The sequence below is a fragment of the Neodiprion virginianus genome, chromosome 4 (assembly GCF_021901495.1).
Source record: "Neodiprion virginianus isolate iyNeoVirg1 chromosome 4, iyNeoVirg1.1, whole genome shotgun sequence".
In the NCBI taxonomy this organism is placed as follows: Eukaryota; Metazoa; Arthropoda; class Insecta; order Hymenoptera; family Diprionidae; genus Neodiprion; species Neodiprion virginianus.
Genome location: NC_060880.1, coordinates 12,203,146 through 12,230,968, shown reverse-complemented (window position 1 = coordinate 12,230,968; position 27,823 = coordinate 12,203,146). Strand labels below are relative to the sequence as shown.

Below are 27,823 nucleotides of genomic sequence, written 5' to 3'. Positions count from 1 at the left end.
ACGAGTCATTACACTAGTTAGGATTTTACAATAGGTTTTATAATCGTTTTTAAGTTTAGTATTATTCTTATCAAGCTTCCAGACGTTATACAACATTTCTTTAGTGTTACATGACTTAACTATACCCTTAGTTATCCATTTTTTCCTATGGACACTAATTTTACTTTTATTTATATGTTTATTTGATTTTATTTTACGTGTTGAGTCTCTTATTAAAGTTTGAATTTCATTTATTAACGCCTCTATTGCTGTGTTTGGGTCTTGTATATCAAATATGTAATTAAAATCAATTTTATCAACTATAATTTTGAGTTTGTTATAGTTTATGATAGTTTTTGGAGCTTTAGTTTTATTTTCTCTTTGAAAGTTTATTGTTAAAAAAATTGGATAGTGATCTGTAAAAGCATTAGTGTATGTAAAAGAATTTGTTTTTGCTATTTTGGATTTAATAAACATATTATCAATACATGAACCCTCAAGACTGTTAGGTCTAGTAATGTCACTGAAACAGTTAACATAACCAGATCCTAACATAGTCTCAAGAAACTGTTCAGCAATAAAGTCTGCTTTGAGCAGGTTAATGTTAAAATCGCCAACGATGCAATGATGTTTAACATTTTTGTTTATAATTAGATATTCTTTCATTTCAACATTAAAATTATCTACATTAATATCATGACATCTATATATACCTGTTATCTTAAAAGACATATTATTTCTAATTCTCAACATAACCGACAATACATTACATGGACCTATATTTTCATTTGTTGTTGTGTGAGATATTGTAGATTTGACGTATATCACTACACCGTCCGCCTTGTTGATATTCCCGTGGCTATAGTATATAGTATAGTCGTCGAGCTTATAATACTTGTAATATTCTAGCTTCCATGTCTCGGTACAAACAATAACGTCCGGCTTCGTGTGTAAATTGTTTATTAAAATTTCTAAATTCTGATGGTTAGCATTTAGGCTTCTCACGTTAACATGTAAGATTATTACATTTTTGGACACTGAGGCCTGGTTTAATTTGCTTAGGCAGTTACATTGTTTTTCTATACTTGTAATGTAAGTATCGTTGTTAGCCATTGATATGTGTAATTATTACGCGTTGGTCGATGTCGAGGCTTCTTTTTTTCTGGTCAGGCAACCTACCTAATAATTTTGGTATTCTAGGTGAGGTTGGATAATCAGTCGTGTTCATTAGTTTTTGTAGTTTAAATTTAATGTATTCACACTTAGCGGTGTCGTTTGGACGATGATTTGTACATTTCTTTTGCTTATATTTATCATTATAGAATTCGCAATTTACAGACTTAATAATGTCAGATTTACAGTCAATAGTTTCATGGTCACCGGAGCACTTTAAACACTTTATCACGTTTTTACAGTTTTTACCACTGTGATTAAGGACGCCCGCACTTAAAACACAAGTTTAAATTAATGTCATCAACAATTTTACAACATTGGTATCCAATGTACAGTTTGTATTCATTCTTGACAATAATACCGTATATTTCAGGCGCGGCCTCAAGTATAACCGTGCGTTGTTTTGATGCATTTTTAAATTCACCTATTAATGAGAAATTACCATTTAGCATCTCTGAGTTCCTATTTTTGATGTCCTCAGTAAGGTCCTCGAGATTCATGTCATTTTGCACATCCAAGATTTTGATTCTTGGTGCCTTTAGTGATTGCACTTCAACTTGGTTGTTGTTTTTCAGCTTATTATTTAGTACAGCGGTAGTTCTGTCTACATCCTCTTTGTTCTTACACTTGATGGTGACTTCACCAGACTTGTTAGTAAGTAGTTTTTTAATCGGCACAGCAATATCCCCCAGCAATTGGTTCTTGACTTGGTTGACAGTGTCGTTGTTGTTATTATCTTTTGCTTTAACTATTATATTAGGTATAATATTCCTTGTGTTGACTTTGTTAGTCTTTGTTACATCCGCGTAACTAACCACATTACTATGGTTATTATTATTTTTGATATTTACCATTTCTTTTGACAGATCATTTTTTTCTTTTAGTTCCTGATTTATTTCTTTTAGTAGGTCGTTTTCAACTCTGAGGATGGCCAGCTCGTCTTCGATAACCGTCTCGTCTAACAGTATACTCTCCCTAGTCTTGTTTAAGGAAATATTTTGACTTAGCTCATCTTTTACTTTATCCTTTTCAAACAGTTCGGCATGTGCGATTATTTTGCGCGCATCTTCACATAACTCAATGTTGTCAAACTGACTTTTAGAAGTAATGTCCACATGATGTGCCGCGCATATAACAAATATATCACTAATAAACTTGCCCGGACCATTTTTATTTAATCGATTGAAGTCATTAGTATGAAAAACACTTTCACATAGTATGCAGATCACGATTTTAGGGACCGGCATATTCGAGTGGCACTTAAATGTTTTCGCATTACTCGGCACGATGTGCGTATCGCCCGCCACCTTGGCATACGTCTGATTCTATTTGTATATATTATAATTTTTAATTAACTTTTAGAAAAAAAAGAATTGAAAAAAAAATTTTCACATGAATGAAATTTTTTGAAAATGAATATAACCATTAGAAAAATTCTATATATTTTTCAATTTTTCGCTCACATATTAATTATAATAAAGATAGTATCCAATCGAAAAATGCCATTTAATGTACTTTATGGATTGCAATTTGGAACATCTCCACAATGAATTATAACTTATTGAAAAGTTTGATAAAAACGTACAGATAGATGAATGATTAGTTATTCAAGTTCATATTTTTAATTGTTGAAAATGAATTATTCTTCAATTCAAGAAAAAAGATTTATTCGGATTAGTCATTTTCAATGTCATCAAATTATTCAATTTAATTGCCCCCATTTATATTCAATTATGATAATGTATAATTTGTAGATATGTTACGTGGGGGTGAGGGTGGAACTGAGCGGTGGTAGTTGATGATTAATTGAATAATCTAGCTCCCACGTAACGACAATGAATAATAATTATAACTAAGAAAAGACCTACCTTTCGATAAGCCGGTATTTTGTAGGATCGTGCTGCTATAGACCTGTACAGGTCTGTGAGGTTTGTTTAAATTGTTGAGGCAATTACAATAATAAAAATAGGAAGAAGGTCGTTCAAAATAAATGATTAATATAATTTGACTGGTAAAAGATGAAATATATTCTATTTTGATTTGGTAATTGAAATGTTTGGTAACAATCAATGGTGATGATGATATATGTATGAGCCGAAAATAACAATTTATAAAGTCTTCAAGTTTATAAAAATCATGTGGTATACTATTCTAGAGGATATTATTATTTGATACCAAGAACATCTACTCTGAACGATGGTTATAACTAGCTGGTCGTGATTATTGTATTGTATCTCTCTTTTTAGATTATCTTGAATCGATTATATATATATAATTGTTAAGTCTTATTCGTTGATTCTTGGAAACAATAAGTACGAATAAATTGGGGGTAGTGAAGCTAGCCACCAATTCTAGACTTGGTTTTTGTGAATTTACTGAAGTAGTTTTGATTATCAAGTGGAAACAAGAATTCGTCTAATTTCGAAGATTAACACTCGGATTGACTTAGCTTTTTGGTGAATCGGTCGACGAGATTGAGAGCCGTCGGATCGTGTCGGTCTGCGTCGGTAGAATGCTGGACCAGGGGCCTCACCTCAAATTTGGACGAGTTGATCAATCGAATGACGTTGAACGTTGGTCACTTAGTCTTTGTGAATTTAGAATAATATCTTGTTATCGAAAGTTTGAAAGTGTCTGTTTTCTGATTTTGATGATAAGTTAAAATTGATTGGAACGATTATTTATTAAAAATGATAGTGTAATTATTATTATTTTTACTTAAGATTACCTGATTCGCTTGAATCAGGGCCGAACTCAATTTTAACTAAGGAAAATGGAATATCATAAAAATGTCTATTCGCGAAATGACGAGATTTAGTAAAGAACAGAAAAGAGGGAAATGTAGAAGATAGTGAGTCCTTTGCAATTAACAGATTAACTGAATGCTCGAATTTGACGAATTAGCGCGAGACTTTAGGCCGGTCACAATTAAGATTTTCCAAACACTACTCTTGCTCGAGAGGGCTAATCCGGGTTTACGTCCACGCACTTCGCGACTTGACAGACGAAAGACGCGGCTTCTTGGGCCCGAGGGTCCAAGGAGCTGCGGTTGTAATTAGTTACAACGGTAATTAGCCAATGAGGTGCGAGGGCGACCTCCTGGTGCCCAAATCCACATGGTCAGCGTTACTTCTCGCTCTTCGACGGTGTTCCGACGATTCTCAATCTCGTCGGTGACACATTGAAAATATGAACAAAAGATATTTGCATGCAATGTTCACACATTCATTCATACATTCCAATGAGTAATCTATTTTAATTTGGTGGTTCTAAAGGTAGTGGTTTATCCTAGTTATTGATTATAGTTTTAACTTAAAAAGAGGGATATTTCCAGTCTGAGCGCTACTGATGCTAATTCAGCAGTCTCCTATCTCAGTTCTTGGTACCAGTTATAAGAAACAATTTTGAACCTTATACTAGGGATCATTGTTGGTCTCTACGTGACTTTTGCCAGGAGGGGTGGAACTCGCCGTTATTAGAATATGAGATTTTGATGAAATGATATCTGTGCATTGAAGAAATTAAAGCAATGAAATGAAATGGAATTTTGAAAAAGTTACGCCAAGGCGGTACGTCGGGGCGTAACAGATATATATAATTATTTGAATGGAAAAAATGATGAATAAATTTATTGTATCTATTTTATTTAAATATATTATAATTTTCAATTCACTTTTGAAAAAAGAAGAATTTTCATCGAAAAATTTCATTACAATAATTGAATTTTTTATAGAAAAATATAATTACGAAAAGAATCCCATATATTTTTTGATTATTTGTTCACATATTAATTGAAATGAAAATATAAATCATTAAAAAAATGCCATTTGATGTACTTCATGGATTGTACTTTGAAACATTCATACAATGGAACACAACTTATTAAAAAGTTTAAAGAAAACACACAGATAGATTTATGATTAGTTATTTGATTTCAGATTTTTAATTTTTCAAAATTAATTATTCTTGAATACAAGAAAAATGATTAATGCAGATTAATTATTTTTTATACCATCATATTATTTAATTCAATTGCCTCCATTTATACTCAATTACAATAATGTATAATTTGTATATATATATATAATTAATTGAAAGAAAAAAAAATGATAAATAAATTTATTATGTATATTTCATTTAAGTATATTATAATTTTTAATTTACTTTTGAAAAAATAATTTTGGGAAAAAAACAACAACCATTAATTAAATTTTCAAAAATAAATATCATTGTTGAAAAAATTCTATATATTTTTCAATTGTTTGCTCACATATTAATCAGAATAAAAGTGATATTCATTAAAAAAATGCCATTCAATGTCGCTTATGGATTGTAATTTGGAACAATTATGGAATGGATCAGAACTTATTGAAATGTTTTAAGAAAACACAGAGATAGATATATAATTAAATATTTAATTTCATATTTTTGATTTTTCAAAGCTAATTATTCTTCAATTTCAGAAAAATTAATTATTGAGGTAAATTATTTTTCATATTATTAAATTATTTAATTCAGTTGCCCCCATTTATATTCAATTATATTAATGTATCATTCGCGTAAATATATAATTAATTTAATAAAATAATCACAAATAAATTTATTATCTATATCACATTCATATATATTATATATTTGAATTCACCTCCTAAAAAAGAAAAATGTTGAAAAAAAAATTTTCACAGTCGATAAATTTCTCAAAAATGACTATAATTGTTAAAAAAATCCGTCGCATTTCTTCATTATTCGCTCACACAATAATTATGATAATAATATCATTCAATCAAAAAATGCCATTTAATGTACTTCATGGATTATAATTAAACGATCAAACGAACTTACCTGTTGTGAAGTTCGATCGTAATTATATGTAGAGTCTCGTTTGAGATGATTACATCGTAGTACCGTCTACTTCACGTTAGTGTCACGAATATTCAGAGCTTATAAAAAAAAAAGAGAGCGCCTGGCCCCCTGGCGCTGCGGTTGTTCCTTCTCCAAGTCATATTGTTTAAAGTACTCCATAAGGATTGAAAATAATAAAACAAACACATTTTAATAAATAAAGGGGGAGGGAATGATAGAAACGAACGGAAATAAAACGTTCAATGGGTGGGATGTAATCATCTCAAACGAGACTCTACATATAATTACGATCGAACTTCACAACAGGTAAGTTCGTTTGATCGTTTAATTATATTACGAGTCTCGTTTTCGAGATTACATCGTAGATGTTCAGAAAAAAAATTATTTTATTATTTTCTAAACAGCCTCAGGCAACAAAAACGTAACTTTTATCGAGACCAGTGGTCTCTCGAGAACAAGAATCAGCGGTTTTTTATTCGCTTACTTCGATTCTAACAAAATGTAATTAATGATATCTTATGCAATAACTTATAAATATTATGAGAACACGGTTGCTGCAAAGTCTTTTCTGCCCGATTTAATCGGCCGATTATAATACTTTGCAAATACCTGCGAGTCCTTTGACCAGCCCGCGGTATTTCTTATCGCGCTAATATCCAACCCCTTTGCCAAGGCAGCCGACGTAGACGCGTGCCTTGTACTGTGCGCCGTGAACTCAGGTCCTATGCCGCTCTTTGCCAACACTGACCGGATCCAACGACTTATTGTCTGGGTACTCGCCGATTTGAAGGGTTTTCTCGAAGTGATCAGTACGTTACTGCAATCACCTCTGAGTGGTTTTGTTATTTCCAAATATCTCTTCAACGTGCTCGCTATGCACAGTCTAGGCTGTTCGCGAAAGTACGGCAATAACAAAAGTGGCTGGAAAGCCCCTGGTCTCGACGTTTTAATGATGTCCGAGATCCTTATCTCGAAGCCCTGTGCCGAGTGAGAAATATTGTCAAGTCTCATAAGCGAGAAAGTTTGCACTCGATGAGCCGTACCTAAAGCTAACAGCGTAACTAATCTCTCTGACAATTGTTGATTGTTTAATGATTCGAGAGGATATAAGTTCGCAATGTACGTAAGTACGATGCCGACGTCCCATGTTTCGTCGTATCGAGGTTTCGTTGGTCTAAGCCGAAAAATCCCTTTAAAAAATCTACTGATAATCCGATCGTTAGTCATGTCGTTCGTCGATATTAACGAGATCGCCGATCGCGTCGCGTTTAATGTGCCATAGGAGGCTCCTGAACCGTATCTCATTTGCAGAAATTCGAGAATGCGGTTCGCGCTCGCTTTGTAAATGTCTGTTTCCGTCTCTCAACAGAAATTCGCCCATAGCTTAATAGGTCCTGAGTACTGCTTCCATGTACTCTGGGCGAGAGAAGCCAACAACGTCTCGATCACTGAGTCCGAGAATTTCTTGCGGCGGTAAGATTCGCCGACAATTTCCTGGCAATCAAAGCCAGTGATTTCTGTAATGGATGCTGGAGAGACCTACAAGGAGACAATAAAAGCCATTTAGCGGGAGCGAAGATCATCGGTTTCTCTACGAGAAGGTCCATAAATATAGGGAACCATGGTTGCGAAGGCCAATTCGGCACTATCGCAATCCCACAGGCGCGATCTGCGATAACTTTTCGAAGGAACCTGAGTACCAATGCGAACGGTGGAAATGCATAAAAATACTCCGATTTCCAGTTGATCGTGAACGCGTCAATAGCTAAGGCATCAGGATCTCTGTGCCACGAACAATAAGCTTGACATTTCGCGTTAATCCTGGATGCAAACAGGTCCAATTTTGGTTTGCCAAATTCCGAAATTACTTTCTCGTATGCCCAGCTCGACAGTTCCCATTCCGTGTCTATATTCTTTATCCTCGACTCCCTATCGGCCTCGACGTTTCCCTTGGACGCTATGTAAGATGCGAAAATCCAAATTTTCCTACACTCGCACCATTGCCAAATCTCTTTTGCTATCCCGTGAAGTGCGGCATATTGAACTCCTCCCATTCGATTCACATATGCAATAGCTGTCGTATTATCGATTCTTAGTAAAATTTCGCAATCGTACAATTCGCTTGCAAAACATTTAAGGGCCATAAAGACGGCAATTAGTTCGAGTTGGTTAATGTGCAGCCCCCTTTCGGTGTCACTCCAAAAACCGTGTGTGCCTTCATTACAACAATACGCGCCCCAGCCCGCTTTTGACGCGTCCGAGTAAATCTCCTTAATAAATCGAAAACTTCTTATCGGACCAAATGACGTTGTAATATTTTGTTTCCACCAATCGAATTCGATCTGCAAATCTGCGGATAATTCGAGCTGTGCATCGTAATCCCCCCCGCTGACTAACAAGGCGAAGAACTTTTCTCGTTCGAATCTCTTGGTGTATAACCATCCATACTCAATTGCGCGACAACAGTCGACTAACTTCCCGATGAGGTGAGCGAATTCCCGAATTGTACAAAACTTGCGATGGCTAAAGTCGTCGATCACGGCTACCATTTTCTTTCTCTTGACTTCCGGTAGCTCCAATCTTATTTTTCGAGAGTTAATAACGAATCCTAAAAAAGTGCAATCTTTCTTGGGAATCAAGCTACTTTTTTGATAATTCACTATAAACCCTAGTGACTGCAGTTCTTTAATAGTGACTTCTACGTTTGTGCGACACGCGTTAAGATTCGAGCCGATGCAGAGGATATCGTCTAAGTAAATTGTCGAGATGAATCCTTTCCCTCGTAAATAATTCACTACCGGTTTTAGGATTTTTGTAAAAATATACGGCGCTGTGCATAGACCGAACGGGAGGCATACAAATTCGTACATTATATCCCCGAAAATGAATCTCAAATATTTCCGGCTTTCCACGTGCATAGATACCAAAAAATACGCATCTTGTAAATCTATGTTACACATAAAATCACCTCGCGAGATTAGTTTCGTCGCAGTTCTAATGTCCTCTAACTTGAAATGCTGCGTGACTATAAAGTTATTGAGCTTTTTCAAGTTTAACACGAATCTCATTTTTCCGTTTGATTTTGGTACTAAGAAATACGACGAAATAAATTGTCCCGGGCATGGCAAGCAGGGTCTGACTGCGCCCAGATCTAACAATTTGGCGATCGCCAGTTTCATATGTTCAAGATCAATCCCAGAATTGAATTTTTGCTGAGGAGGCGTAAGAGATTGGTGTACTGACTGGTCAAATTCAATTTTGTACCCTCTTACACAGTTTAAAATGAATCGATCCCGCGTGATCTTTTCCCATTGGGGGAGAAACTTTTGCAGCCGCCCCGCTGCTTTATTTACCTTTAAGGCCTGTCCCGCGAGCGTTGGTACGAGCTCTGCTTGCGACTCTGGCTCCAAGCTCGTTGTTGATCTCGCTGTTGATACGACTGATTCGACTTCGGGACAAATTTGACAGTCTTCCTCGATCCTCTCTGGTTCGCGCCCGCCCGAGATCCCCCTCGATACGAGTTGGACGACGGGCCTTTCCAGTTTCCCGAATTCGAGTTACGAAGAGGCGCCTTGGGCACCGATGGTTGAGCCTTCAACTCCAAGCCCACCTTTTCGATCGACTTTGCCGTTTTTATTTTTCCGGGCGAATCCTCGCCGAATAAAAAAGCGTCGGGCATAGTTTCGTCCAGAATTCCCTTGATCTTCTTGTCGAGAGACGGCGTAATGCACGATCTTCGTGTAATCGAGTCCAGACGAGAAGCGTGTGCCAGCAGTCGACCCGCCTCGGCAAGATACTCCAACAATTGATACTCGTCAATGCCGTCTTCCTTGGGGGTCAACAGCAACGAAATTCCAGCACCCAATGCGGCCATAGCTGAACCGCGAATATTTTGCGCATTTCTCAAGTATTTGTCTCGTTTCGTGGCCGACTCGAAGAGCGATGACGCTACTTCTGCGTTTAACACTGGCGCTTCCAAGCGACAATTGCCTGTTCGCGCATACTTTGACAACAACTCCTCTAGGTCGTCTTTCTTGAGTCCTTCGGCTATCCATTTTTCCCAATTTTGTGCCAAAGTTGAGTTTAGCTGTAATTCTGGCGCACCAGATTTTTCAAGGGCACCCAGGATACGCAGGGTCTCTTCGTCGAAAGCCTGTGCTGCGTCCTCTGTAGCCTGACTCTCAGCATCCGCTGGAGTTTATCCTTCGGTATCTCGCGATGGATCAACCGATGCGACGGGGAGAATATTTCCCCCATTGTTGTCGTTCGTTGGTGACAAGCCTGCAATGGATTAACCTGCGATAAAGACAGCCTCTCGTATTTGTTACGCAAACGAGTCTCATTTCGCAACAGCCTCGTGATTGACAAAATTACTCTATCTTTGTTCGGCTAATGCCGTCGAATTACGCGACCGTAACCTTGGGCCATCTGCCGATTCCTCCATACAGGGGAATCGTACAGTTCGACTCTAAGAAAATACTCTGAGAGATTTCCTTCGTACGGCCTGGGCCGCCGAGTCATGTGGCCATGATAAATGCGGAATATGCAATAATCATTCATTTTTGCGAATTACATTCACAATCGACTGAAGGCAGAACTCTGAGAGTCTGCCTTCGTACGGACAAAACCGCCGAGTCTGTGGCCCGCTATTTCCGCGAGCGACACCCGCTCAAACCTTTTTAAGTTTTGTTCGACCCGAGACAATTTCTGTGAACTTGTCTCCGCACGGCAAAGCCGCCCGGTCTACGGAAATAACGAAAGAAAAACAGAAGAAAATACTTTGACGACTTGTCGATGCCTCCTGATTGCCAGCAATTGTTTTCTTTGCAGCTCTACCCGAGGTGGGCACGCTCGTGTGCATAACCTCGCGTCTCGGGCTACTCGAGGTCGTATCTGAAGAGCTATCAGGCATCGCATCAACTATCTTCTTCAACTTTTTAAAGAACTTCTCGCTCTTATTCTCCTTATTCTTCTTCCTCTTGTGTGATTTGCCCATGATTTTTCTTGATTAATAAACTGGAACAATGCTCTAAACGTGCTACACTTTTACGCACGAAAAACGTTATGGCTTGGAGAAGGAACAACCGCAGCGCCAGGGGGCCAGGCGCTCATTTTTTTTTTTATAAGCTTTGAATATTCGTGATACTAACGTGAAGTAGACGGTACTACGATGTAATCTCGAAAACGAGACTCGTAATATAATTTGGAACATTTATACAATGGATTGTAACTTATTGAAATGTTTATAGAAAACACAGAGATGGATATATAATTAAATATTTAATTTCATATTCTTCATTCTACAAGGCTAATCATTCTTTAATTTCAGAAAAATTAATTATAGAGGTAAATTATTTTTCATATCATTATATTATTTAATTCAGTTGCCTCCATTTATATTCAATTATATTAATGTATCATTCGTGTAAATATATAATTAATTTTATAAAATAATCTCAATTAAATTTATTATCTATATTACATTCATATATATTATATATTTGAATTTACCTCCTAAAAAAGGAAAATGTTGAAAAAAAAATTTTCACAGTCATTAAATTTCTCAAAAATGACCATAATTGTTAAAAAAATCCGTCGCATTTTTTCATTATTCGCTCACACAATTAATATGATAATAATATCATTCAATCAAAAAATGCCATTTGATGTACTTCATGGATTATAATTTGGAACATTTATACAATGGATTGTAACTTTTTAAAAAGTTTGAAGAAAACATACAGATGGATCTATGATTAGTTATTTGATTTCATATTTCTAATTTTTGAACATGAATTATAATAATGTAACATCTGTTTATATATATAATTAATTAAAACAAAAAAATGATGAATAAATTTATGATTCATATTTTATTTATACATTCCAAAATTTTCGGTTTGCTTCTGAAAAAAAAAAATATGTTGAAAAAATTTTTACAATAATCAGAATTCTTAAAAATAACTGTAATTATTAAGAAAATCCTATACATTTTTTCATTATTTGCTAACATTAATGATAATGGAAATATTTTTCCCTCAAAAAATGCCATTCGATGTACTTTATGGATTGTATTTCGGAACATGTATACAATGGATCGGAACTTATTCGGAAGTTTTAAGGAACCACACAGATCGATAAAAACTTAATCGTTTGATTTCATATTTTTCATACTCGAAAATTAATCACCCATGAATTTAGAAAACCGGGATCGACTTCCGGGCGACACGCATTACCTCGTGCGCATCTTTGACCGTGCTTCTCACACGTCCTCACGGCCTAAAATCGACTGCCGGACGCCCTGCATTGCCTCCTGCTCCACTCTGACGCTGCTCGTGTCAAGTCCCCACTGCCACGGATCGACTCTGGAACGACGCGCATTGCCTTTTGCTCGACCTCGACCGTTCTTGTGTCATGTACCCTCTTCCGCCGATCGACTCCGGGACGACGCGCATTGCCTTTTGCTCGACCTCGACCGTGCTCGTGTCAATTCCCCTTTGCCACTGATCGTACCAGGGACGACGCGTATTGCGTTTTGCTCGACCTCGACCGTTCTTGTGTCATGTACCCTCTTCCACCGATCGACTCAGGAACGACGCGAATTGCCTTTTGCACGACTTTGACCGTGATAGACCCATGTCTTCGCGGCCTGTGATCGACTGCCGGACGCAATGCGGGGCGTCCCCGCGCATTTTTATATAATTATTCAAAATAATTATTTTCTTATTTCATTAAATTATTTAACTTAATTACCTCCATTTATATTCAATTATAATAATGTATAATATATGTATGAATGTATAAATAAATGTATTCATATTTGATTATATTGATGTATAATATACTCATATATATATATATATATATATATATATATATATATATATATATATATATATTAGGGTGGGTCAAAAAAATCAAGTATTTTTTTTTTTGGATTCGACACACGAAAACTAGTTCCTAGCTACCTCTAGAAAGTACTTACCAAATCTAAGCTCTTAATATTAACGGGAAGATTATGCTCATCATAGTTTTCCATTTTCAATTTAGTCTTATATAAAAATGGCCATATCTTATCACCAATAGATTGTTAAATTAGTTGCATCGTCAATATTTATAGGAAATTGAACGCTCTACAAAAATGGTCTCTTATACTTTTTTCATTAATCTAACCATTTAAAAGATATTCAAGGTGAAAGGTTGAAGTATTTTAAGGAAAATAACTTTTTGTTTTGAATTTTGTAACTTACTAAAAAATAATTATTGTCAAATGAGTTTCAGATATTTTCATAGGAAATTGAACGCTCTACAAAAAAGGTTTCTTGTGGTTAATCGATTACTGTAACCATTTAGAAGATATTCGCAGTAGAATCCCAATGCCTGTTGATTTTAATAGTTTTTAAATAATTATTTCCAATTTATCCATTTATTTGATGGATTTTGAGATAATTTATGATCTATTCCAGAAAGAGAAGGTTTTTATTTAAGAAATATCATCAAATATATCAGCAGAAAAAAAAAATTCTATTTTACCATATGAAATTTTATAATTCAATACAGTATTGATACTAAAATATATTTTTTCTTTTTGTTTAAGTTATAAAAATTGACTTTTATTGCAATTCGGAAATTTTGCTCGATGTTCCTTGACAACTTGCAATAAATATTGAAACTGGTCTTCGTTTTTTGTCAAGCATTGGTTGTATTCAGATACCAGCGCTACTCCACGCTCTGCTGCGTCATTTACAACTTTTAATTGCCTAAAATAGTCTTCATTTTCTTTATAACTGTCATCGGAAGTCCACAATTCAATGTCAAGATCAAGAAAATCATATGGTAGGTCGAATATTTTAAATAAATTCAATGATCTCTGAGAAATAAAGTCAGATTCTCATGAATATTGTAAAAATTCATAAATTGAATGGATAAATTGGAAATAATTATTTAAAAACTATTAAAATCAACAGGCATTGGGATTCTACTGCGAATATCTTCTAAATGGTTACAGTAATCGATTAACCACAAGAAACCTTTTTTGTAGAGCGTTCAATTTCCTATGAAAATATCTGAAACTCATTTGACAATAATTATTTTTTAGTAAGTTACAAAATTCAAAACAAAAAGTTATTTTCCTTAAAATACTTCAACCTTTCACCTTGAATATCTTTTAAATGGTTAGATTAATGAAAAAAGTATAAGAGACCATTTTTGTAGAGCGTTCAATTTCCTATAAATATTGACGATGCAACTAATTTAACAATCTATTGGTGATAAGATATGGCCATTTTTATATAAGACTAAATTGAAAATGGAAAACTATGATGAGCATAATCTTCCCGTTAATATTAAGAGCTTAGATTTGGTAAGTACTTTCTAGAGGTAGCTAGGAACTAGTTTTCGTGTGTCGAATCCAAAAAAAAAAATACTTGATTTTTTTGACCCACCCTAATATATATATATATATATTATAATTTTCAATTTACTTTCAAAAAAAGGGAAATATGAAAAAAAAAATTTTTTTTACAATAATTAAATTCATTGAAAATAAATATAATTATCAGAAAAATCCTATATATCATCCAATTATTTGCTCACATATCAATAAAAATAGAAATATCATTCATTAAGAAAATGACATTTAATTTACTTTATGAATTGTAATTTGGAACATTCACACAATGGATTAGAACCTATTATAAGGCTTAGAGAAAATATACAGATAGATCAATGATTATTTATTTGATTTCAAATTTTCAATTTTTAAAAATTAATTATTCTTCAATTTAAGAAAAATAATTTATTTCAATTAATTATTTTCTTATTTCATTGAATTATTCAACTTAATTACCTTCATTTATATTCAATTATATTAATGTATAATATATATACATATATTATAATTTTCAATTTACTTTTAAAAAAAGAGAAATTTAAAAAAAAAATTTTCTTTACATTTATTAAATTCATTAAAAATGAATATCATTATTAAAAAAATCCTAAATATTTTTCAACTATTTGCTCACATATTAATTAGAATAAAAATATTATTCATTAAGAAAATGACATTTAATTTACTTTATGAATTGTAATTTGGAACATTTATACAATCGATTAGAACTTATTATATGGTTTGAAGGAAACATACAGATGAATAAATGATCATTTATTGAATTTCATATTTTTAATTTTTAAAAATTAATTATTCTTCAATTTAGGAAAAATAATTTATTTAAATTAATTATTTTCTTATTTTGTTAAATTAATTAACTTAATTACCTCGATTTATATTCAATTATATTAATGTATAATAAATATATATATATAAATAAATGTGTTTATATTCAATTATAATATATATATATGTATATTATAATTTTTAATTCACTTTCAAAAAAAGAGAAATTTAAGAAAAAAAAATTTTTTTTACAATAATTAAATTCATTAAAAATAAATATGTTACGTGGGGTTGAGGGTGTACTGAGCGGTGGTAGTTAATGATTAATTGAATAATCAAGCTCCCACGTAACGACAATGAATAATTATTAAATCTAAGAAAAGACCTACCTTTCGATAAGCCGGTAATTTGTAGGATCGTGTTGCTATAGTCCTGTACAGGTCTGTGAGGTTTGTTTAAATTGTTGAGGCAATTTTATAATGATGAAAATGGGAAAAAGGTCGTTCAAAATAAATGGTTCAATATGATTTAACCGGTAAAAGATGAAGTATATTCTGTTTCGATTTGGTGATTGAAATGTCTGGTAACAATCAATGGTGATAATGACATAAGAGCCGAAAGTAACAATTTATAAAGTGTTCGAGTTTATACAAATCCTGTGTTATTCTATTCTAAAGGATATTATTATTTGGTACCAGGAACATCTACTCTGAACGATGGTTATAACTAGTTGGTCGTGATTATTCGATATAGTATCTCTCTTTTTAGATTATCTTAAATCAATTATATATACTATTGTTAAGTCTTATTGGTTAATTCTTGGAAACAATAAGTACGATTTAATTGGGGGTAGTGAAGCTAGCCACCAATTCTAGACTTGCTTTTGAATGAATATTACTGAAGTAAATTTTGATTATAAAGGTGAAACAAGAATTCGTTCAATTTCGAAGATTAACACTCGGATTGACTTAGCTTTAGGTGATTCGGTCGACGAGATTGAGAGCCGTCGGATCGTGTCGGTCTGCGTCGGTAGAATTCTGGACCAGGGGCCTCACCTCAAGTTTGCAAGAGTTGATCAATCGAACGATGTTGAACGTCGGTCACTTAGTCTTTGTGAATTTAGAATGATATCTTATTATCGCAAGCTTGAAAGTGTCAATTTCCTGATTTTGATGTATGTTAAAAATGATTCCAACGATTATTTATTCAAAACGATAGTGTAGTTATTATTATTATCACTTAAAATTACCTGATTCGGTTGAATCAGGGCCGAACTCAATTTAATTGTGGAAAATGGAATGGCATAAAAATGTCTATTCGCGAAATGATGAGATTTAGTAAAGCACAGAAAAGATGGAAACGTAGAAGATAGTGAGTCTCTTGCAGCTAACAGAATAACTGAATGCTCGAATTTGACGAATTAGCGCGAGACTTTAGGTCGGTCACAACTAAGATTTTCCAAACGCTACTCTTGCTCGAGAGGGCTAATCCGGGTTGATGTCCACGCACTTCGCGACTTGATAGACGAAAGACGCAGCTTCTTGGGCCCGGGGGTCCAAGGAGCTGCAGTTGTAATGAGTTACAACGGTAATTAGCCAATGAGGTGCGAGGGCGACCTCCTGGTGCCCAAATCCACATGGTCAGCGTTACTTCTCGCTCTTCGACGGTGTTCCGACGATTCTCAATCTCGTCGGTGACACATTGAAGATATGAACAAAAGATATTTAGATGCAATGTTCACACATTCATTCATACATTCCAATGAGTAATCTATTTTAATTTGGTGGTTCTAAAGGTAGTGGTTTATCCTAGTTATTGATTGTAGTTTTAACATAAAAAGAGGGATATTTCCAGGCTGAGCGCTACTGATGCTAATTCAGCAATCTCCTATCTCAGTTCTTGGTACCAGTTGAATAGAAGAAAGTTGAACCTTATACTAGGGATCATCGTTGGTCTCTACGTGACTTTTGCCAGGAGGGGTGGAACTCGCCGTTATTAGAATATGAGATTTTGATGAAATGATATCTGTGCATTGAAGAAATTAAAGAAATGAAATGAAATGGAATTTTGAAAAAGGTACGCCAAGGCGGTACGTCGGGGCGTAACAAATATAATCATTAAAAAAATCCTATATATTTTTTGATTATTTGCTCACATATTAATTAAAATAAAAATATTATTCATTAAGAAATGCCATTTAATTTACTTTATGAATTGTAATCTGGAACATTCATACAATGGATTAGAACTTATTATAAGGTTTGAAGAAAACATACGGATAGATGAATAATCAGTTATTCTATTCGAAATTTTCAATTTTCAAAATCTGATTATTTTTTAATTTAGGAAATATGATTCATTTTAATTATTTTTTTTCATATCACTGAATCATTTAATTTATTCGCCTACATTTCTAATCAATAATATTATTGTATAATTTGTATGTATATATAATTGATGAAATGAATTGAATGATAAATAAATTCATTATTCATGTTTTATTTATATCTATATTATAATTTTTAATTAACTTCCAGAAGGAGGGAAATTAAAGAAGAAGAAAATTTTCACAGGAATTAAATTTTTTGAAAATGAATATAATAATTAGAAAAATTCTTTGTATTTTTCAATTATTCGCTCACATATGAATTTTGATAAAAATGGCATTCATTAAAAAAATGCCATTCATTGTCCCTTATGGATTGTAATTTGGAACAATTATGCAATGGATTAAAACTTATTGAAATGTTTAAAGAAAACACAGAGATAGATATATAATTAGTTTATAAAGTTAATAAAGTTTGCACGTTTAGGATACTGAAAAATGTAATCTACTTTTTTGCAACTTATGTAAGTCGACTGGTGCAATTATTCCTTAAATTATCCCTGACAATCTGATTTACCGAGGTTCAGTCTGGGGCTTACATGTCGTAATGTGGGTTGGGAGGTGAAAAATCAAGTGAATTTTATTGTCAAGTACAACTTTCCAATGTACACGGATCTTTTTATAAGTATGATAAGAAATGTAAGAAAATCACTTGTTTTTGGGGAAAAAAAGTCAAAAAGTGCAAAATCTTGAGACCTTCAACATGCTTCTTCACAAGGGCGATAAACTCATTTGACGAAAATCGAATGTCGCAATGGCGAAACTACACGAATTAAAGTTCCAGTTGCTGCCCCATCCACCGTAATCTCTATATTTGACTTCTTCTGACTTTTTCCTATACCTAAACCTAAAATTCTAGCTCTGGGGAAAACAAATTTCGTCAAATGAGGAGATCATTACTGTTGTAAACGAGTTGGACCCAGTGTGCGGAGCTCAAAGTAGCCTACATTGAGAAATAAAGACGATTTTTCTTGAAAGAAAGTGATTTTCTTGCTTACGCTTCGCCATACTTGTAAAACGATTTATGTGCATATTCCTTACCGGTGCTGCAAAACCAGTAGAAAATTATCAGATCGTTGTTCTTTCATTATTGAGCATGTTAATTTACCTTTCTCGTTCATCCATCAAATTAGTATTTGAATATCCTGGCTGCGTAATTTGTTAAATTTCGGGTCCGCGGTTTTTTTTTTATCAGCTTCTTTCTGTTCAGATTTTTTATTCAGTTTTAAAGATCATCCGTTATGCCAGCGATTGAGAAATAATTCTGTGGCTAATGCTCTGACCTGATCTTTTTATCATTCTGTACCCGCTGTCGCCGCAGCAATTGTTGTCGCCTCAAGTAACGACACCGAATTCTTCGGTGGCGGAATTTTCGTCGTTGATGCAGCCACCGCGACCCCATCCACAGCCTCCACCTCCCCCTCCGCCAGCCTCTACACAACCTGCAAGCTCGATGGGCAGCAAGCAGGTGCAGGTAAGGCCTACCAACCTTCCTAGGACAAGCCAGGTCAGGCAAGCGAAGACTAACACCTCAAATGTAAGCACCATTCGGTTGTTCCTGCAAGCACTTAACGAGAAAGGTCTGGTCTGTCTCTGTTGAGTGCAACGAGTATCCTTCTTCACTCATACGTCTAGTTGAGGAAAAAAATTTCCCCTCCATAATGATTAAAAATATTGTGGGTTTTGAGAAGAACAAATTTTTCTCGGAAGAAGCACTAGCTAAGTGTGTTAGCTAGACCTTCACCTTGTTGGGTGTCTGCAGAGACTTGAGCTAGCTTATTGCTGGCAAAAATCGCAACGTTGTTACAATTTGTTATCATAGAAATATGGGGGCTACCTTGTGATGGTATTAAACGCATCCATTTAATTGTCTTCATCTTTACAGTTAATGTTTTATTTTCTTTTTCTTTTCTCGGCCAACAGGTAACAATAAATTCTAAGTTTCATGTCGTTTTCTCCCTCTGCCTACATTTTTGGTGTTTTCTTTGCTGCCTGTGAGATATATTTCTACATCTTGTTTGAACTATATTTCACAAAGTAACAATTATTCTATCTTAATTCTGTAATATTCTATGAAATCAACATTTTGTCGAAAAGTACCACAAATCACACTTCCGACTTTCACCACTTTCTCGAAAACTAATTTCTGAGCCTGTTAAAAAGATTCGGAGTAATTATTTTCAAACATCGTTTCTCTGTTTTAATGTAATATGATTTTTTCGTAATGCAACAAGGTAGTAACTGCTATTTATGAAACTGTGCTGACAAATGTATCAAACGTTACATTGGTAAGAGGTCACGAATCTCTAAGGACTGTTTGCGTTATTTTCAGACGGAGCTCACTTGCCAGAGGATACAGGAATTTGAAACACAAGCGTCTTCAGATCTGGAGTTACGTAATAATAAAATTGACGAATTGAACCGAGTAAGTACAGTATCAAAGTTTTGTCGAACTATGAAGTCAATTGCTGAACACTTTATTTAACCTACAATTTTTTTACGTGTCAATTTATTCGCATAAAAAACAAGTAACTTTTACAGTTTACAACTAAATAACCATTCCTGTCTAGGATAACTTGATTGAGGTATTAACGGATTTTACACGTTTTCCAGACAACAGAGGAACTTAGGCATCAAATGGCTAATCAGCAGAAAGTGATTGAGCAGCACAAATCGCATATAAATAAGTGTATAGACGTTGTAAAGAAGTTATTAAAAGAAAAATCAAACATAGAAAAAAAAGAAGCTAGACAAAAGTGCATGCAAAATAGACTGAGGCTAGGTCAGTTTGTGACTCAGAGGGTAGGAGCAACTTTTCAAGAAAATTGGACGGACGGATACGCTTTTCAAGAATTGGCGCGACGGCAAGAAGAAATAACGTTGGAAAGAGAAGAAATTGATAAGCAGAAGAAATTGCTTCTGAAAAAAGGCCATCTAATAGTGAGACGGGACGGAAACGGAGCCAACCTCAACCTTCTTTGCATAATGGTACCGAAGCTACGTTTCTAAAGCCGGACGCTGTGCCAGGATCGTATACGTGGCAGGAATACTACGAGGCTGATGAAATACTCAAGGTAAGATAATTTACTGATGCTTTAAATGTGCCCCATCTTTTTCTTACGCTCTTTAAAATAAGGAGAATATTTTTAATCGTAAATAATAGTAAAAGCGTAACTCTCCAAGAACCTTCGTAAAATGTTAGAACTTTGTATTCATTCTTGTTTACTAATTGCTTGTTTTCCGCTTTCTCTGTTCTCTTTTGAAGCTGAGGCAAAGTGCACTGAAGAAAGAAGACGCAGATCTGCAACTCGAGATGGAGAAGCTTGAACGAGAACGTAACTTGCATATTAGAGAACTGAAACGTATACACAACGAGGACCAATCGCGCTTCAACTCTCATCCTGTACTCAACGAGCGATACCTTTTACTCATGCTATTAGGCAAAGGCGGCTTTAGCGAAGTCCATAAGGCAATAATTTGGACAGATTATATGAAAACGTGAAATACTATGTGTGAATGCACGCGTGCGTGGTATTCTAAATTGGAATTTTTTTTCTTTTCCATTATATCAGAAGTGTTGTTATCACTCACCACTTATTACGAACAATATTTACAGGAATTCAAGCTCCAATTATTAGACTTGTACCTGATCTGCTTATATCATTTACAGGCATTTGATCTGAAGGAACAACGCTACGTAGCGTGCAAGGTACATCAACTTAATAAAGACTGGAAAGAAGACAAAAAAGCTAACTATATAAAGTGAGTACAATAATGGATGATCTGTTTTTCAAGATGAATGATATAATGTGACTCGGGAGTTTGTTCTAGAGAAAGGCTGTAATTAAACCAACCCACGCCACAAATATTTATTATTCTTTCAGGCACGCGCTGCGGGAATACAATATACACAAGGCACTAGATCATCCACGTGTTGTTAAATTGTACGACGTGTTTGAGATTGATGCCAACTCGTTCTGTACAGTGTTAGAGTACTGTGATGGTCATGATTTAGGCTTCTGCCTCAAACAGGTGAGTTGATCAGTCTTTGAGAAATACATCCGAATGTTTAAAAACACGTCTTGGATCTTCCATGTGCTGTATATTAAATTCATTTAAATCTATGTATTTATTAGCATAAAACTATACCGGAGAGGGAAGCGAAATCAATTGTCATGCAGGTTGTTTCTGCACTGAAGTACCTCAACGAAATAAAACCACCTGTCATTCACTACGACTTGAAACCAGGTAACAACTTGAAATTTTTTGACCACACAACAAATAAATAAGGAATGAAAATAAAAACCAAACGTTTAGTTCAAATTGCGAAATGCTGTACAATTTTTTGAATCATATAAGGAAAAAGTTCCCACCTCCATACTGAATTGTAACATGTGTATATTTGATCAGTAATCATTGGATTATCTCATTCGGATATAGTATACCTATATAGAGTTGACGTGAGATTCGACAAATCAAGGTTATCTGTGAGGCGAACGTTTTTTAATATTAAAAAATATTGAAATCTTATGGTAGCAGTTTATGGTCTTGATTGGAAAGTTTTTTCCTGTTTAGATTTGCGTTATTCTTTGGACTGATAAACATATATATTGCCATGTCCACTCATTGCTTTTTTTTTCTTTTTTTTTTTATATATCATTTTTACTCGCCATTCAGATACAGAAATCTAACTCTCTACTCGCAGGTAATCACCCAAGTTGATGTAATTTGAGCTTTACATCTAGAAACAGAAAACGTGGAAACTTTGACCTGACGGTTATTGATTCCACACATCGCAGTCCCATCTTTTCAAATGCGTTTCTTCAATTTATTAGTTGTGATAATAATTTTGTATTCTGTCTTTTTATTATAGAAAATATTTTATTGACCGAAGGAAACGTGTGTGGCGAAATTGAAATAAACACAGAGATAAATATATAATTGAATATTTAATTTCATATTCTTGATTCTTCAAAGCTAATTATTCTTTAATTTCAGAAAAATTAATTATAGAGGTAAATTATTTTTCATATCATTGAATTATTTAATTCAGTTGCCTCCATTTATATTCGATTATATTAATGTATCATTCGTGTAAATATATAATTAATTTAATAAAATAATCACAAATAAATTTATTATCTATATTACATTCATATATATTATATATTTGAATTTACCTCCTAAAGAAGGAAAATGTTGGAAAAAAAATTTTTACAGTCATTAAATTTCTCAAAAATGACCATAATTATTAAAAAAATCCGTCGCATTTTTTCATTATTCGCTCACACAATAATTATGATAATAATATCATTCAATCAAAAAATGCCATTTAATGTACTTCATGGATTATAATTTGGAACATTTACACAATGGATTGTAACTTATTGAAAAGTTTGAAGGAAACATACAGATGGATATATGATTAGTTATTTGATTTCATATTTCTAATTTTTGAACATGAATTATAATAATGTAACATCTGTTTATATATATATAATTAATTAAAATAAAAAAATTATAAATAAATTTATGATTCATATTTTATTTATACATTTCAAAATTTTCGGTTTACTTCTGGAAAAAAAAAATGTTGAAAAAATTTTTACAATAATCAGAATTCTTAAAAATAAGTGTAATTATTGAAAAAATCCTATACATTTTCTCATTATTCGCTCACTTTAATGATAATGGAAATATTATTCCCTCAAAAAATGCCATTCGATGTACTTTATGGATTGTATTTCGGAACATTTAAACAATGGATTGGAACTTGTTGGGAAGTTTTAAGGAAACACACAGATCGATAAAAAATTAATCATTTGATTTCATATTTTTCATACTCGAAAATTAATCACCCACGAATTTAGAAAAACGGGATCGACTTCCGGGCGATACGCATTACCACGTGCGCATCTTTGACCGTAATCGTCACACGTCCTCACGGCCTGAAATCAACTGCCGGACGCCCTGCATTGCCTCCTGCTCCACTCTGACGCTGCTCGTGTCAAGTCCCCACTGCCACGGATCGACTCTGGGACGACGCGCATTGCCTTTTGCTCGACCTCGATCGTTCTTATGTCATGTCCCTCTTCCGCCGATCGACTCCGGGACGACGCGCATTGCCTTTTGCTCGACCTCGACCGTGCTCGTGTCAATTCCCCTTTGCCACTGATCGTACCAGGGACGACGCGTATTGCCTTTTGCTCGACCTCGACCGTTCTTGTGTCATGTACCCTCTTCCACCGATCGACTCAGGGACGACGCGAATTGCCTTTCGCACGACTTTGACCGTGATAGTCCCATGTCCTCGCGGCCTGTGATCGACTGCCGGACGCAATGCGGGGCGTCCCCGCGCATTTTTATATAATTATTCAAAATAATTATTTTCTTATTTTATTAAATTATTTAACTTAATTACCTCCATTTATATTCAATTATATTGATGTATAATATATATATATAAAAAAATGTATTCATATTTGATTATATTAATGTACTAGGGGCTTCGCCCCTGCGCGCTTCGCGCGCCAACCCCATCTCGGCGCTACGCGCCTCGTTGTTCGGCGCTTCGCGCCTCACCATTTCCTTACGCATTGTCTAGTCGGTTGTTTCCGATCAACCCGACACTGCTATTGGCTCCCAATGTAGGTCTGCTCAGATTATTTTCGTAAACGAATCCACTCACATGTACAAAACTCCCGATGCCATGCAACCCCAATTGCATCCGGCGACTTATTTTGCTATAGTTATTATTTTCAGATTTTTTTACGTATATCTACGTATAGAGATATAGAGTCTACTGCGTCTGATTTATAAGTACAAATAATTCATATCAATCCTTTGTTTTTTCAAATAAATTTATTCAACATTTTTCATTCTAAGTTTAGTTCGAAGTTGACTTCGAATTTCATTGATTGATGAAAAATTTCGATATTCGCTTTCGCTCGTCTGAGCTCAGAGTAGATTCAATTGTCTATTTGCGAGTTTCCCCAGAAACTATTTCAGCCCGAGTCAGTTCCCGTTCTCGTGAGGAAGAATCGAACATTTCTTTAGAGCTCCTCAGAACTATTCAGGAGGTTCATGAGGATTGGTTGATAAAACAAACCTTTTTTTCTTTATCAGCTCCGATCTTGGTTATTAATGCAGAAGCTACGGCTGATCAAGTTTTTAAAGATTTTTGTACTTTCTTGACATGCGTAGGTTAACCTATACTTACTTTATGAAGGAATAAAGCTAATTAAATGAAAGACAAAAAAAAAGTAAAATAGATTTTCTATATTGGAATAACACAAAGATTACATGAAATTGTGTTTCAAAAATTGCTTTCTTGCAATCATTATTTTGTACAGCTGGTCTCCATTTTGTAGGTTCGATGCGGGGTAACGCTTTATTAGTCGAAATCGGGTTTCAGTCAGTTTGATTTTCTGCGTTGTACCTAATGCTTAGTTGGAATCGGGTTTCGGTCAACTTGATCTTCTGCGTTGTACCTAACAATCGCCCCGAGCGTTGCCCTATAATCAAAAGAGAATGATTTTTAAGATAGGCTTGATTTTTCACGGAATTATAATTGAATTATTTTTCAATAATTAACAAACTTTTCAAAGAGCTTACATTCGTTGTCATCAAGGCGAACCAAGATGCGGGCACAGTTCCTTGAACCGTTAAGATCCCATTGCGCGGACCGATGTTGAGCCGTGAATACGTACTTTCTTCGGTCCGCGCAATGGGATCTTAACGGTCCAAGGAGCTTCGCCTATCTTGCTTCGCCTTCATGGTAACGAATGTAAGCTCTGAAAAGTTTATTAATTATTGAGAAATAATTCAATTCTATTTCGAAAGACCCGTAAAAGAACAAGCCTATCTTAAAAATCATTCTCTTTTAATTATAGGGCAACACTCGGGGCGATTGTTAGGTACAACGCAGAAGATCAAACTGACAAAATGGAGACCAGTAGCACAAAATAATAATTGTAGGAAAGCAAATTTTGAAACACAATCTCTTCTTCTTTTACGGGTCTTTCAAAATAGAATTGAATTATTTCTCAATAGTTAATAAACTTTTTAAAGAGCTTACATTCGTTGCCATCAAGGCGGAGCAAGATGAGCGCAGCTCCTTGGAACGTTGAGATCCCATTGTGCGGACCGATGTTGAGCCGTGAATGTGGAGCCCTGGTCACATATCTTCTTCGGGCTCTCGGTCGGTTACCGTTTTTCTTCAAACGGCGTAGGCTTGTTGGCTTGTCTTTTATGGATCTTTCAAAATAGAATTGAATTATTTTTCATTAATTAACAAACTTCTCAAAGAGCTTACATTCGTTGCCATCAAGGTGGAGCAAGATGCGGGCGCAGCTCCTTGGACCGTTGAGATCCCATTGTGCGGACTGATGTTGAGCTGTGAATACGGAGTCCTGGTCACGTACCTCCTTCGGGCTCTCAGTCGATTATCATTTTTCTTTGAACGATGTCGAGTTGTTGCACACATTATTGACCAATATTTAGAAGGGCTCTTGAGGGAATTGAAGAGTTGTGCAATTGTGTAATTGATTAGTCGAGGATTTGAGGAGTTGGGGAGTATAGGATAGGCCCCGGCCGGCGTGCGTGCCGGCCGGAGAACAACAACGAACTGATGTCTTCAATAATCGAAGTTGTTTGTTTTGTATTGGTCTTTTGTTTTTCCATGAGTTTTGTTTCTTTCTAGAAACTTCTTCTCTTGAATCGAGTTTTGTGTTGGATAGGCTTTACATATAGATATACTGTGTCTGGTTTATAATGTACAAATAATTGATATCAATCCTTTTTTCTTTTCAAATAAATTTATTTTACATTTTTTACTTGAAATTTAGTTCGAAGTTGACCTCTTTCGTTTTTGGGACTTCGGGATGTTTTTGCTGTGGAATGATGAATTTTTTATCATTTTCTTTACATTTCCTTGTATAATTTTCATTTACCATACATAGACGGACCACTCTTCGTCGTTCGTCTCAAGCAACAGCTCCTCCTCTGCTGCTTCTGCTGCTGCGCACAGCAGATCATCTAATCCGTCATCTTGTTTTGGTAAAATAGGCGTTAAATTATTTGCTTAGGGATTCATACGTGTTTGACTGTATTTTCAAATGTCGATATTTTTTTCTTTCTTTGACAAATGATTGTATATAAGTAATTATTTTTCCATTTTTAATGGCCAGCTGTAGAATTCACTGGTAATGATTCTCAAAAAGCGTCCGGCTCTTTGGTCTGCCGAGTTGAATTTGGATTTACATACTATTATATTATATCGATATGCTTCACCTGGTATTTTCTCGCTCGACCGCTGCAAAACATCGTCGCTGTCCTGTTTCGAGAAATTTTCATTAATTTTATCATACTGCTTACTTTGCTATTTATTCATTCATATTTCCAATGATATACTTACTTTGTTCGGCATGTTTGATTTAATTTATCTGTTTACAAAACAAAATATCACTAAACTGGGTAGCGCTCACCTATTCTTATTTTTTTGCTTCTTTTTATTAGCTACGGTGTTTCATTTGAACTGTCAAATGTCGGAATATAATTATTTGTAATTAATTTTGTTGTTGCATGTATAGGTATAATAGATATGTACTTATATATTTCTTTTATTTATCTAGAAATTTAATATGGTATGAATATCGTAGAAATATTTGCAATTTTACATCAACAAATTTGTACTTTTATCATTTTTTTATTTCTGATAATTTACATTTTTTTCTCACCTTCAACTCAGTCAATACATCCTTATATCTTTTTTCTAATCTTACTATTTGTTTCCTAATTTCATAGGCTAACTTTTATTTTTTCACAAGTTTCTATTTCATTGTATGCGTTGCGGCTTTTTCACCAAATGACCGACACGTGTGAATTTACATCTGAATAATCACAAAATAAGAAAATACTTAGTGGAAATGATTTATGTATTTGAACATCCAATTACAAATCGCGATTGTTTAAATTTCCATACGTTGTGCTTTATTTCCTCTTTATCGTTTTATGCTGCTACCTATTTTTGCATCTTCTTGCTCCTCTTGGCTTTTCTTTCTCTTTTCTCTGTTGTTCATTTTTTCAGTGATTTTTATATTCTTGCTGGTTTTCCTTTCGTTGCTGATTTTGTATTCCTTTCATTTGTATTCTCTCCTCCTTTTTCTTTCACTTTCGCTTCTTTTCTCCTCTATACAGTACTTTTTTTTCCTTCTTCGTATGAGGTCCCGGTGGAGTTAGTAGAGGGG

The 27,823-nt window shown here is 34.5% G+C and overlaps 2 protein-coding genes across 2 annotated transcripts; one reads left to right on the top strand and one right to left on the bottom strand.

Annotated features, from left to right (window-relative positions):
* Positions 1 to 7,460: 7,460 nt before the first annotated feature.
* On the bottom strand, positions 7,461 to 8,564 carry LOC124302823 (uncharacterized). The gene has a single exon (XM_046759388.1). The coding sequence runs from the start codon at positions 8,562 to 8,564 to the stop codon at positions 7,461 to 7,463; it is 1,104 nt and encodes a 367-aa protein (XP_046615344.1).
* Positions 8,565 to 18,883: 10,319 nt separating this feature from the next.
* LOC124302822 (serine/threonine-protein kinase tousled-like 2) lies at positions 18,884 to 22,505 on the top strand (the record flags this gene model as incomplete). Its single annotated transcript, XM_046759387.1, is given in 9 exon segments — positions 18,884 to 19,050; positions 19,909 to 20,001; positions 20,190 to 20,496; positions 20,499 to 20,650; positions 20,842 to 21,045; positions 21,247 to 21,338; positions 21,461 to 21,608; positions 21,713 to 21,824; positions 22,450 to 22,505. Coding segments are annotated over 9 exon segments (1,257 nt in total), but the record flags the coding sequence as incomplete, so codon positions are not given.
* Positions 22,506 to 27,823: the final 5,318 nt, after the last annotated feature.

Bases quoted from the DNA above. Each gene is read 5' to 3' on its own strand.
- LOC124302823 (XM_046759388.1), bottom strand. From the start codon at position 8,564: ATGGTAGCCGTGATCGACGACTTTAGCCATCGCAAGTTTTGTACAATT.